The sequence below is a fragment of the Pituophis catenifer genome, unplaced genomic scaffold (assembly GCF_029215685.1).
Source record: "Pituophis catenifer annectens isolate HBS135680 unplaced genomic scaffold, rPitCat1.0.hap2 SCAF_10, whole genome shotgun sequence".
NCBI classification, from domain to species: Eukaryota; Metazoa; Chordata; class Lepidosauria; order Squamata; family Colubridae; genus Pituophis; species Pituophis catenifer.
Window position 1 is genome coordinate 5,771,816 of NW_027256890.1, and position 14,557 is coordinate 5,786,372.

A 14,557-nucleotide genomic window follows, 5' to 3' on the forward strand; every position below is an offset into this window, starting at 1 on the left:
AGAGATTGGACAACCATCTGTCTGAAATGGTATAGGGTTTCCTGCTTGAGCAGGGGGTTGGACTAGAGGACCCCCAAGGACCTCCCTTCGAACTCTGTTACTCCACCATTCTCCTTGAGAGAGCAGGACCAGTATTCAGTTTGCAAAGATGCAACATATGGGGAAAAACTACTGGTGAAATCCAAATTTTTTTTATACTGGTTCTGTGGGCGTGGCTTGGTGGACATGGTGTGGCTTGGCAGGTGTGGCTTGGTGGGCGTGGCAGGGGAAGGATACTGCAAAATCCCCATTCCCTCCCCACTCCTGGGGGAAGGATATTGCAAAATCCCCATTCCCACCCCACACCTGGGGGAAGGATATTGGAAAATCCCCATTCCTTCCCCAATCCTGGGGCCAGCCAGAGGTGATATTTGCCTGTTCTCCAAACTCCAAATTTCCACTGCTGGTTCTCCAAATTGCTCAAAATTTCTGCTACCGGTTCTCCGAACTGCTCAAAATTTCCTCTACCGGTTCTCCAGAACCTGTCAGAACCTGCTGGATTTCACCCCTGGGAAAAACAGACTCCTCAGATTTCCTAAGCAAGATCAGATATTTTTTTCTTCTCACTGCCTAGTGCAGTCTTTTTCAACCTTGGCAACTTTTAAGATCTGTGGATTTCAGTTCGCACAATTTGCCAGCCAGCCCTGCTTATCTTAAAGATGTCAAAGTTGAGAAACACTGGCCCAGTGGATCACTTTTAACACAACCTCTTAGTGTTCTGACCCGGCTCCCAAACACGACAAACACTCTGTAGTTAAATAAATGTTCCCTTTATTAGGAGCGCCAGCAGCCCCGGCTAAAAGTTTCTCTCTCACACACACACCGCAGGTTAATAAATCTGTCCGGTGGGGAGATGAATAGTTGTCTGCCACACCTATTCATCTCTGCCCCCTGCCTTTTATCCCAGAGCTAGGATGGGGCTTTGCTAGCAGCGAAGGCTCTTCCGTCCCAAGGACCGGCCCATAGATTTCCACTGCTCTCCTCTCCTCTGCCTTCTGCACATCAGGCACTGGACCCAGCTGTTCCTCCTCCTCTTCCTCATCAGCCACCTCCAGACCTGGGGGCTGTTGACTCTCCAGCTGAGGGCTGATGGACGGCCCAGGCTCCCCCTCTGTCTCTCTCTCTCTCTGCCAGCTCCATTCCCTCTTCCCCCTCGGAGCTCTCAGGTTGCCTTGATGCTGACCCTGACTCTCATGTCTCCTCCTGCTCCTCTGATTCGGCTGCTGGAGGAGCCGGTGGCCGACAGGCCACAGCACTTAGGCTCCAAAAAAAAAAAAAAAAAAAGCATCAACCAACAAGAAGGAACTGAGAGCTTTAAAAGTCCATGATGTCCTATTGATGCAAATCTTGTTGGACAAGATATTTGGCGAGCTCTTAAAATCTCCCTTCTCTTAATACAATTTTAATCTCACTTTCCGCGGAATGAATCCATTTCTTGATTTCATAACCATGAAACTTACTTTCCAGGGAATTTACATATTTATGAATTTAATCCATTCACATGGCCGTCTGTCTGGTAGATATGACTCTCGGCGACTAACTATTAAAGATGAAATAAAAACAGGTTAAGAACAACTTTTAACCATCCGAATGTGAATAGCATAAAATAGCAGCTGAGAACATTCAAATCCACCATGAAATGGGCTACACCCATAGTCGTAGAGCCCCAGGCTCGATGACAATGTCAGGATGATAATATCTTGAGAAAGGTCAGCAAGGTTGGGGGGGGCCAATCTGATGGAAATTCTCAACCCACCCAGGGTATGATTCTCCCGAAGGTGCTTTTTCAAAAGGCAACTGGACTTAGGTTTTTTTTCCCCTCGAAGATGTTTCGCTTCTCATCCAAGAGGCTTCTTCAGTTCTGACTGAAGTCAGAAGCCTGAAATCATAAGCCAGAACTGAAGAAGCTTCTTGGATGAGAAGTGAAACATCTTCAAGGAAAAAAAAAAACAAAGTCCAGTTGCCTTTTGAAAAAGCACCTTCGGGGCGGCCATTCTGATGGTGTGCATGTGTGTATGTAAGTGTGTGTGTGTGTGTGTGTGAGAGAGAGAGAGAGAGAGAGAGAGAGAAAGAGAGAGAGAGAGAGAGAAAGAGAGAGAGACAGAAAAAGAGAAAGAGGGAAAGAGAAAGAAAGAGAAGAAAGAAATGAAAGAAAGAGCAAAAAGAGAAGAAAGAGAAAGAGAGAGAGAGAAGAAAAGAGAAAAAATAAAAAGAACACGAAATAAGGGAATACCACCCAATGATACAAAAATAAGGAAATAAAATGAAATATCGTTGTATAAACATTGATACATGATGAAAGATAAATATATATAGATATATAGATATATAATTACCGAAGTAGCTCTATTTTTAAAGTTCAAGCTGTAAGACTTGACCTCTCTGTATAGTTAGTTTATGTATAGTTTGTTTAAATGTCTATGTCTGTATATGTATGTTTGTTTATTAAATAAAAAATTTAAAAAAAAAGAAAAGAGAGAGAGAGGGAAAGAAAAAGAAAAAAATGAAAGGAAGAGAGCAAAAAGAGAAGAAAGAGAGAGAGAAGAAAAGAGACAAGGGGAGAAAGAGAGAGAATGGGAGAGAAACAAAGAGAGAAAGCAAAAGAGAGAAAGAGAAAAAAAGAAAGAGAGAGAAAGACAGGGAAAGAGAAAGGGAAATAGAAAGAAAGGATGAAAATAAAGAAAGAAAACCACGAAACTAAGAGAGCAAAAAGAGAAGAGAAAAAGAGAGAGAGGAGAAAAAAGAAAAAGGGAGAAAGAGAGAGAGAGAGAACAGGAGAGAAACAAAGAGAGAGAAAGCAAAAGAGAAGAAAAAAAGAAAAACCCATTTTGACCATCTGGGGCAAGAGTGGGAAGACTTCTCGCCTTTCCTGTTCATTGAGCTGGTTTGCTTTCTTTGCAGGTGCCTTGCAAAATCCTGGCGATTCTCCTTCACTTCTTCTTCTTGAGCACCTTCGCTTGGATGCTGGTGGAAGGGTTCCATCTCTACAGTATGGTGATCAAAGTCTTCGGATCGGAAGAGAACAAGCTCTTATACTACTACGGCATTGGATGGGGTAAGTCAGGTCTTCTTTTACCCTTCAAAGGAAAAAAAAGAGAGACAATAATGATGACTTCTGGTACAGATTAACAGAGTTGGAAGGGGCCTTTGTAGGTCATCTAGTCCAACCCCACTACCCAAGCAGGAGACCCTACACCCTTTCCAACAAATGGCAGTCCAGTCTCTTCTTGAAAGCCTCCAGTGATGAAGCTCCCACAACTTCTGAAGGCAACTTCTGTTCCATCGGTTGATTGTTCTCACTGTCAGAATATTCCTCCTTATTTCCAGGTTGAATCTCTCCTTGATCAGTTTCCATCCATTATTCCTTGTTTGGCCTTCAGGTGCTTTGGGGAATAGCTTGATCCCCTTCCTCCTCTCTGTGGCAGCCCCTCAAATATTGGAAGACTGCTATCCTGTCTCCCCTGGTCCTTCTCTTCACTAGACTAGCCAAGCCCAGTTCCTGCAACCATTTTAGCCTCCAGTCTCCTAATCATTCTGATACTGAACCACTGATAAATTCGGAAGGAATAATAGTAGAAAAAGTCAAAAGTCAATTACTGCAAGTTCGAATCTCACCAGGCTCAAGGTTGACTCAGCCTTCCATCCTTTCTAAGGTAGGTAAATTGAGGACCCGGTTTGTGGGGGCAATAAGCTGACTTTGTATAAATATACAAAAGTATGAAGGCTATTGCTTAACGCACTGTAAGCCGCCCTGAGTCTCCGGAGAAGGACGGCATATAAATCAAATTTTAAAAAAAAAGGATCATGTACCTCGATTCTAATTTACATGAAAGCTGGGACACGACCACGGAAGTAAAGACAAGGATAGAGAAAGCTTGAACAGCATTCTTCAAAATGAAAAAGATCTTCTGCAGTCACGACATAAGACTAAGGTTGAAAAATCAGCCTTGTCAGATGCTACAACTTTTCTATCCTGCTCTACGGAGTGGAGAGTTGGTCTCTGACAGAAAACCACTTGAAGAAACTAGAAGCATTTGAAATGTGGATTTACAGACGGCTGTGACGTATAAACTGGGTTGACAAAATCAGAAATGAGGAGGTGATAAGCCGCCTGGGAAAGCCAAGGAAAATCATCAAAACCATAAAAAAGCAAAAGTTTGAATATTTTGGACAAATACGGCATACTTCACTTAATCCTCCAAGGAAAGTTTGAAGGCAAACGAGGTCCCAGCAGAAGAAGAACATCATGGCTTCAAAATCTAAGGGACCGGTTAGGACAAAACTCAACAGTGCTTTTTCGTTGCGGCTGTTGATAAAAATAGGATCGCCCACATGATCGCCAACGTCCGATGATGGATATGGTACAACAAGAAGAAGAATGATATCTTCACGGGCGTAGAAGAAGCTTCCTGCAAGCCAACCATCACTTTTTTTAGCAGCAACCCACCATTAACTGCTGAATATCGCAGCCCTGGATTGTGGTCTCCCACAAAACGTTCCGTGACTCCTTCATCTTCTTCCTTCTGATTCCTCTTCTTCTGACCTTCATCTTCTGCAAGAAGGTGCCATGGAGGACATTTAGCTGGGTCTGTTGTGGCCCGCCAGCAGTCAGCAGAGCTGGTGGCAGACTCAGACAGTGAGGAGGTTGGGGAGGAACATGGCCTGTCTGGGGGCTGGAGAAAGCTCGGATGAGGGCTCTGCGTCGGAGGCAGAGAGGGAGTTAGACAGCAGTGAGGCAGAGAAACCTCAGTGAGGCAGCTGCCAGTGAGGCAGCTGGAGCCTGTTCCCAGTGTGTGCATGGGCAGAGCTGCCAGAAGACAAGAACAACTCAGAAAGCAGGGTCGACTTGGGAGTAAAGCCACACCTTGGAGGTAATTGGCCCTTCCCATAGGAAATAAAGGGGAGTGAATGGGGAGTGGGCTTTTGCAGGAAACAATTCATTCATTCCATGACTCTGAGAGATTCTGTGCCAAGTTTTGCCTTGTACTGCGTTTGGAAACAAGTTACGTGGCAGCTTGCCAAGCGAGATAAGGTATGTGTTGATAAATATTCCTCTGAAAGACTGTTTGGACAGGACTTGGTGACTGTGAATGAAAGGAATTCACAGTTGTGTAAATAAAAGAGGTTTTGCCGGGACCAAGTCTCTGCTTCCTGCTTTTTAAGGGAGCCTAGGTCAGAACAGGCTCTGATGAGGGCTCTGCGTCGGAGGCAGAGAGGGGGCCAGGGCCGTCTGACAGTTTTCAGCTGCCTTCAGAGTCGGACATCAGTGAGGCAGAAGGACAGCTGGATCCTGTTCCCAGTGTGCGCATGCACAGAGCTGCCAGGAGAAGGGAACAGCAAAAGAACAAGGGTTCTCAAAAGAACTCAGGAGTAAAGCTACAGGTGGATGGTGAATGGCCTCTCCCATGGGTAATAAAGAGGAGCGAAGGGGAGGGGAGTTTGCAGGAGACAATTAGTTCATTTGGGTGAAGATCTGTTCCTGCATTCTTGCCAAATATTGTCTGTTACAGTGTGGAGTCTGAAAGATAAGGGCCTGGCCACTCTCCAAGCCTGATAAAGGTCAGTAATTGTGAACTATCCTGGAAGACTGTGGGAAAGGAAAGACTTTGCTGGAGAGGGAATTCACTGTAAATTAAATAAAAGGAGTTTATCGGGACGAGGACTCGGCTTCATGCTGCTGGGGAAGCCTAGGTCAGAAGAGGGCCTGCTGAGAATCCTCCAGATGTAGGATTTGGAAAACAGTTGGGGGAATCGGATGATTGTAGAAACATGGTTAGGAAGGTTTCTCTCCATTGAGTTCTCTTGAGGAACTTCCATTCCAAGCTCCATTGAGATCTCAACATCCACTGGATGGCACAAGAGAAGAAAAAAACCAATCAGAATATCAGAGTATCCTCCTTAAATCTCAACAGTCTGGAAATTTTTTCTGCAGAAAAAATACAATTACTACCAACCTGCCTTCCATTGAGGACCTGTATACTGCACGAGTCAAAAAGAGGGCTGTGAAAATATTTACAGACCCCTCGCATCCTGGACATCAACTGTTTCAACTCCTACCCTCAAAACGAGGCTATAGGGCACTGCACACCAGAACAACTAGACACAAGGACAGTTTTTTCCCAAATGCCATCACTTTGCTTAACAAATAATTCCCTCAACACTGTCAAATAATTTACTAAGACTGTATTACTATTATTCTCCTCTTCCTTACTAGTATCTATCTCTTCCCACTTATTACTATAACCATGTTGCTTATTTATTTATATTGTTTTTATTTGTTTCCTAGTACGATTTGATAGCTTATTAGTAATCTTGACTATCAGTAAGTGTTGTACCTTACGATTCTTGATTAATGTATCTTTTCTTTTTATGTACACCGAGAGCATCTGCACCAAAGACAAATTCCTTGTGTGTCCAATCACACTTGGCCAATAAAGAATTCCATTCTATTCTGTTCTAAATGCAAAGAACCAAGGAATGCTTTCCCCACCCTAGGGAGGAAATGTTGGCCGTATATAAATTGGACAAATAAATAAATGAACTAATGTAAAAAGACCCTCCCTCCTTTCAGATTCTAATCAGAAAATTGCGCTATTACCTCTGGGATTCAGAACCCTTTTACAAAACAGCCAGATTATCCCGCTTGGAAAATAACGTCTCTCAATTCTTCAGCTTCCTTCTGAATCTTTCTTTTTTTACCCTTTTTTTTACCCTTTCTTCTGAATCTTCTTAATTACCTTTTTGCTAGTAATTAACCCATGCTTAGCATCTTAGAATATCAGAAACGAAGTGCCAATATTGAATTATTATTATTTTTCTTTGGCATCAAACCTTCGAAGCTCCGTTCCTGATGGAAGGACTTATTTGTTATTTAATTTGCTTGTTGGTCTGCTTGCATGCTTCCTGGTTGAATTGCAGTTGAAAGGGACTAGATCTAGGCTGCAAAACCATTAAAGAAAGGTAGAACTTCTCCATACCTTTGCTATCTTCTAGATACCATGCCACACATTATTCTCTGGAGTCTCAATTATGGAAGATATTTGTAGCTCAGGGGTGAAGTTATCCTTGGTGCTCTCTGAGCTTGGTTGTTTTCTTACAGATGTTTCATTACTCAATCTAGGTAGCATCATCAGTTCTTGGTGCTCTCTGAACTTGGTTGTTTTTTTGCAGATGTTTCATTACCCAAACTAAGTACCATCATCCGTTCTTGATGCTCTCTAAGCTTGGTTGTTTTCTTACAGATGTTTCATTACCCAATCTAGGTAGCATCATCAGTTCTTGGTGCTCTCTGAACTTGGTTGTTTTTTTTGCAGATGTTTCATTACCCAAACTAGGTACCATCATCAGTGCTGATGATGTTACCTAGTTGGGTAATAAAGCATCTGCTGAAAATAATCAAACTCAGAGAGCATCAAGGACCCCTCATCTCTGTGGTCTACTCCTAGGGACCTAGCTGTCCCTAATCAGAAGAATTCATATTCATCGCAATTAATTCACTTCCAACAAATTAGAGATGAGTGTTTTTTAAATACCCACAAGTATCTGGCAGACTGTTTTTCTGTTTAAACAACTGTTTGTAGAACATCTCTGCAGGGGTCTTTCTTGATTGCCTTGGCTCTTGAAACACAGTCCTTTTTATATCCAACATTGTACTTGCCTTCCTTATCTTCTGGGTTCATTCAAAGCAGGCTGTGCTAAAGACATTTGCCAAAATGTAGAAAAAAAGAAAAAATCCTATAATAATTGTAAGACGGAGGAGCCGGTATCCTGAAACCTAATCTGAACTAATGGAGGAAACAGGAATGACTGAATCCAACCATTACTCCGGATATTTTGGACAAGAAACGAACGTTAAAGAATTATGAGGCTCAACACTAGCAGCCATTGCTCAAGAAACCCTATTTGTCCCCAAATGCAATTTGAAATGCGTATATTTATGGCTTTTTAACGATTCATTTCATGTTTAATATACTTATGACTCAGCTGGATCTCCAGCTGTGCAGAATTCCACGGATTTGGCATCCGAAATCAACCTTCTGACAAAGAAGAGCTTGTTATGGAAAAAAAGATGGATGGATGGATAGATAGATAGATAGATAGATAGATGATAGATAGATAGATAGATAGATAGATAGATAAGAGATAGATGATAGGATAGATAGATAGATAGATAGATAGATAGATAGATAGATAGATAGATTATAATCTATCTATCTAAGGTAGGTAGGTAGGTAGGTAGGAAGGTAGGTAGGTAGGTAGATGATATAGATAAGAGCTAGATGATAGAATAGGTAGGTAGGTAGGTAGAGATAGATAGATAGATAGATAGATAGATAGATAGATAGATACATACATACATACATACATACATACATACATACATACATAGATGGATGGATGATAGGATAGATAGACAGACAGACAGACAGAAGATAGAGATATATACAGATAGATGGATAGATAGATAGATAGATAGATAGATAGATAGATACATACATACATACATACATACATACATGGATGGATGGATGGATGATAGGATAGATAGACAGAAAGACAGACAGACAGACAGAAGATAGAGATATATACAGATAGATGGATGGATGGATGGATGGATAGATAGATAGATAGATAGATAGATAGATAGATAAGGGGAGAGGGACTTTATCTGGACCAGGTTATTTTACCAAGAATTTTTGAAAGCAGATGACATTATGTGTAATAATAGCAGAACATTTTCATTGCCCCCTTTAACTCTCCCTGCATCTGTTACTCTCCCTGCTCTACAGAAGTATAAAATCAAGACATTCGGGGCAGATTCCACTTTTAAGCTAAGCGACAACTTTGTGTGAGTGAAACAAAACCGTAATGCATCTGTTTCTAATCTCTCAACAGTCGGCTAAGAATTCTGAACCTATTTTATTATAGAGCCAATCTATCGCTGTTAAACTTCCAGCCAAGCATTGAAACGAGGGCACCCACCCACCGAGGGAGACATCCTAAAACAATTTCAATCTCATGACCTTAAATGGATTTAATTCTTTGCCATGTCTCGAGGGGTTGAGCCTTCCAAGGCAATTTGTTTATTTCAGATTAGCCAGATAATCCCAGCATTTAGCCGTGGCAATCCACCAACTCCTGCCTGCATTTTACCCAATGTACCTTCCTCATTTTCCATTATAACACACACAATACCCAACGCCCACACCCTCTCAGCAAGGAGGAACTTTAGCAGCAGATCCTGTTACGTGCCCAAAATTATTTCTCCAGTTATCCAGTTGGCTAGTCTGCATTTCACCTACTCCATAAATTTCATTATCTTACCAAGAAACTCTCTGTTTAATTTTCTTCTTCGATGCAACTCTGAGCTGATAAATAATAAAGTTAAACCCCAGGAACATCTGAGATGTACTTTGAGGGGTGGGGGGAAAATCAGCCAGGTTACAGCTATTTAACACCTTGGCTGAACTCTCTTTTCGGGGGTAACAGGAATATTTACGAGCATTTATTCTTTTATTATATTTTTTCCTCCCGTGCTTAAGCTCTCGTCCGATTCAGAAGCTCTCATTGAAATGGATCTTTAGCATCTATCAAAGAAGAAAAAGAAGAAGGTCAAAGGGAATTCTCTCCAGCGAGATGAAATCGCTTGATGAAGCAGAGAGGGTGAAAAATGTGGGACTTTTCTCCTCCTCTAATTCAGAAGATGCATTGCGGTTGGGCTGGCGGCAGTCATCTATGGCAGTGAGGTCTACAATACAAATGAAAAAGAAAGAAAAGAAAACATTAGGACAGGGACGGTAGGCACGCTGGTGCACTTATGCACGCCCCTAACAGACCTCTTAGGAATGGGGTGACAGTAGACAGTCTAAGGTTAAAGTTTTGGGGATTTGGGGAAGAAACTACAGAGTCAGGTAGTACATTCCAGGCATTGACCACTCTGTTACTGAAGTCATATTTTCTGCAATCGAGTTTGGAACAGTTTACCTTGAGTTTGTATCTGTTGTTTGCTCGTGTATTTGTTGTGGTTGAAGCTGAAGTAGTCATTGACAGATAGGACATTGTAGCAGATAATTTTATGCATTACGCTTAGGTCATACCGAAGGCGGCGTAGTTCTAAGTTGTTTAAGCCCAGAATTTCAAGTCTGGTGGCATAAGGTATTTTGTTGCGAGCAGAGGAGTGGAGGACTCTTCTTGTGAAATATCTCTGGACATGTTCAATTGTATTAATGTCCAAAGAGCCTTGGTGGAGCAGCGGACTAAAGTGCTGTTAAATAGCACTTAGCTTCCAGCTGCCTGCAATTACTGCAAGCTCGAATCTCACCAGGCTCAAGGTTGACTCAACCTTCATCCTTCCGAGGTAGGTAAAATGAGGACCCGGATTGTGGGGGCAATAAGCTGACTTTGAATAAAAAAAAAGCCGCTTGGGGGGGGGCAGGATATACAAAAGTATGAAGGCTATTGCTTAACGCATTGTAAGCCGCCTGAGTCTCCGGAGAAGGGTAGCATATAAATCGAACCAATAAATAAATACAATAAATAAATATGCAGTGTGGGTTCCAGACAGATGAGCTGTATTCAAGAGTTGGTCTAGCAAATGTTTTGTATGCTCTAGTTAGTAGTACAACATTACCAGAGAAGAAGCTATGCAAGATTAAGTTAACAACTCTTAATGCCTTTTTGGCAATGTTGTTACAGTGGGCTCAGGCACTTAGATCTTTAGAAATGAGAAGAAGAAGAAGAAGAAGAAGAAGAAGAAGAAGAAGAAGAAGAAGAAGAAGAAGAAGAAGAAGAAGAAGAAGAAGAAGAAGAAGAAGAAGAAGAAGAAGAAGAAGAAGAAGAAGAAGAAGAAGAAGAAGAAGAAGAAGAAGAGGAGGAGGAGGAGGAGGAGGAGGAGGAGGAGGAGAGGAGGAGGAGGAGGGAGGAGGAGGAGGAGGAGGAGGAGGAGGAGGAAGAGGAAGAAGAAGAAGAGGAGGAGGAGGAGGAGGAGGAGGAGAAGAAGAAGAAGAAGAAGAAGAAGAAGAAGAAGAAGAAGAAGAAGAAGAAGAAGAAGAAGAAGAAGAAGAAGAAGAAGAAGAAGAAGAAGAAGAAGGAACAACAATGACAACGACAATGACAACAACCCAGTGCCATTGCTTCGCTTCCCTCTTAGATGCAAGACAGCTGGAATGCTTCAGAGACCTCCATTCAAGGAGGTGTCTTTTTCCAGTCATTCTCAAAGCAAAGCACCCCCTCAAAGATCTCCACCCCTACCCCACTGCTATCCAGTCCATTTTCAAGCCCCCCTTTTTTAGAACTTAGAAATTCATGAAAACAGTAGCGGTTTCTTGCTCCTGTCTTCCATCCCTGCCGTACATTGATCGTAGACTCGCTTTGTTTCCAGTAATGCCTGCTAGTTTCCTATTATGCATCCATATGCCTCTGTAATTGAATTTGCAACACTTTGCCAGAAATCTATCTTTCTTTAGCAACACCGATAATGAAGAGGGAGCCGACTGTGAAGCACACCCGTACGCAGCCGCTAGAATTTCCTTGCAAAATGTGATCAAAGCCTGCAGCTATTAAAATATCAAACCACACGCAAAAAAAGAGGGCAGTCATATTGTTTTATCTTTTTCTTTTTTAAAAAAAAAAATAATAATTTTCATTAGACATGTTTCAACTTTAAAACCACATTTCCATCTCATTACAGCGTTTCGGTATCGATATCACTCATATTAACATAGTTTGTAATTATATAGATTACTATTCGGTATATTATATAATCATTTAATTGTCTACTTTTAAATTATAGCAATATTTACAGATATATACCATATTTCCTCATTTTGATATAAGTCTTTATATCCTTACGTAGGAACTTTACGTCTATCTTCTAACCAACTGTACCATATATTCCAAATTTTATAGTATTCCGTTTCTTCTCTATCCTTTAATTCCATAGTTAACCTGTCCATCTCTGCATACTCAAGTACCTTTCGTATTATCATTACATTGGAAGGAGTGTTATCTTGTTTCCAATTTTGAGCAAAAGCAATTCTAACTGTGGTTATTATATGAAGTGTTATATATTGAAGTTTTTTACATATGTTTTCTCTTAATATGCCCAATAAAAATAATTCCGGTTTCAGCTCAATTTTTTGTTCGTGATTTCTTCTAGCCATTTCTTTACTTTGAGCCAATATTTCCTAGCTTTGGGGCAAGTCCACCACATGTGAAAGAAAGTTCCTTGTTTGTAGTTGCATCTCTAACATCATATTGCTTTTTCATATAGCTGCTGGTTCACCCAAGGCCCATCTGGTGAGAGGGCTAGTAAAATTCAGGAAAGACGAGCATCCCAACTCTTTTATCTTAGGACCATTTTTCTTGTGGCTACGTAGGGATTCTAGGCTGCTCCCTCTTTTGACTCCATCCTCTGGTTCTGCCACTCAGGGGTGGACTTTTAAAATGCTTTTAAAAGTAAAAAAAAAAAGCCTCTGATGATCACGTGGCTCAGCTGGGATCGTCAAAGGGATCGTCAGATGATGATCCCAGCTGAGTTGCCTGATCAGCAGAGCCTTTTTTTGTTTTAAAAGCCTCTGACGATCCAAGCTGAGTTGCCTGATCGGCATAGGTGTTTTTTCTTTTAAAAGCCTCTGACGATCCCAGCTGAGTTGCCTAATCAGCAGAGGCTTTTTTCTTTTAAATGCCTCTGACGATCCAAGCTGAGTTGCCTGATCAGCAGAGGCTTTTAAAAGAAAAAAAGCCTCTGCTGATCAGGCAACTCAGCTGGGATCATCAGAGCCTTTTGAAAGCATTTTTTTACAACCTCTTCACCAAAGCGGTTGTAGAAAAAATGGTTTTAAAAGGAAAAAAAAATTGGCCACTCCCACCCAGTCACATTACACCCCCCCACCAAGCCACGCCTACAGAACCGGTAGTAACAAATTTTAGATTTCATCACTGACTTAAACCACATCCAATGCTTTCACGATGGCCTTCCTCTTCTGATGAAGATGAAGATGCTAATACTCACCTCTTCATTCCTGCAGGCTGCCCGTTCCTGATCTGTGTCATTTCAGCAACGACAACTGTGGAAAGCTATGGAGAAGTCAACAAGTGAGTTCTGCAAATGAGAAACTATAAATTTGTTGTCGTCATGATAGCTCCTTTGAAGAATGTAGAGTTTGTAGATGGTATCGCATATCCAGTGGTAGCATTGAAAAATTTAACAACCGGATCGTTGCCCGGGTGCTGGATGGGCATGGCCATGGCCCCTTGGGGGTGTGGCCTAATCGGCCTCCTGCACCACGGTGGGGGAGGGGGGCGTTTTCACCTTCCCAAGGCTCCGGAAGCCAGTCCTTGGAACAACCGGTTCGGCGGACTAGATAAAATTAACATCCGGAACCGGTCCGAAACGACTGAATCCCACCCCTGCACATATCCATTTTTGCTCCAACGGTCTTAGCATTAAGCAGTCTCCATGAATCCATATCTTGGCCCACTTTCCTTAATGCAGAGTCCTTCAGATGTATCTGAGAATGGTGGAACTTGAAGTCCAGAAGATAAAGGTCTATAGCTTTGTCTTTCTCCCACATCCAGATCATGTTAAGACTAGCAAAGGTTGCATTCCATTTGCAATGTTAGTTCCCAGGTAACCGCCTTTCTGAGACAACTGGGTTAAAGTAAAAATCATGGATTGTCCCTCTCCTATGTTCCTTGAGCAGAAACCTGGAATGAAGAAAGCAAGCAGGGGAACCAACTTTTTCTGCTGTCCATCTCACCCCAGCTTTTCCTCTTTCTCCTTAACTACATATTTTTCAATCAATGGTGGTTTGGAACTCATACACCCATCGTCCCCATGCTACAATGTCATAATGTCTTTCCCTCTTTCCTTCTTTGCAGCTGTTGGCTGTCATTGGAGAGTGGTGCCATCTGGGCTTTTGTGGCCCCAGCTCTGTTCATCATTGTGGTAGGTTTGCCTTCCTTCTCTTCTCTGTTAGAAGCTCGAGAGGAGCTGGTGGGATGACCATGGCAAGTCACGTTTGACCGTACGGAGCTCAGCTCTGGTTGCACCTTTTCTAACCAACGGATTTTCTGAAAACCATCAGTTTCACCAGATGCATCTCCCTTCACCGGATACCTCAGATAACATCTGTGAAGGAAGCTGCAGCTCTCAAAAACTGGTACCTTTAATAAAACTTGTTAGTTGGGGGAAAATGTAGCTACCAGATGTCTCCTGTCTTTTTACACCTATAGATCAGTGTTTCTCAACTTTGACCACTTGAAGATGGGTGGACCTCAGCTCCCAGAATTCCCAAGCTAGCATGAAGATGAAGTCCACCCATCTCCAAGTGGCCATGGTTGAGAAACACCTGGCTTTTCTCCTCCAGTGTCCCCCTTAAAGCAGGGGTCTCCAACCTTGGCAACTTTAAGACTTGTGGACTTCAACTCCCAGAATTTCTCAGCCAGCCAAGCTTGAAGTTGAAGTTGAAGTCCACAAGTCTTAAAGTTTGTTTATTTATTAGTTTGTCAAACATGT

General features: G+C 42.1%; 1 protein-coding gene across 1 annotated transcript in view; it reads left to right on the forward strand.

Annotated features, from left to right (window-relative positions):
- Positions 1–14,557, forward strand: part of ADGRD1 (adhesion G protein-coupled receptor D1) — a 205,860-nt gene that overhangs the window by 145,976 nt on the left and 45,327 nt on the right. The window contains exons 19-21 of the mRNA XM_070950671.1: positions 2,941–3,094; positions 13,068–13,134; positions 13,921–13,987. Coding sequence (XP_070806772.1) covers positions 2,941–3,094; positions 13,068–13,134; positions 13,921–13,987 — 288 coding nt within the window. The remainder of the gene's footprint in view (positions 1–2,940; positions 3,095–13,067; positions 13,135–13,920; positions 13,988–14,557) is intronic.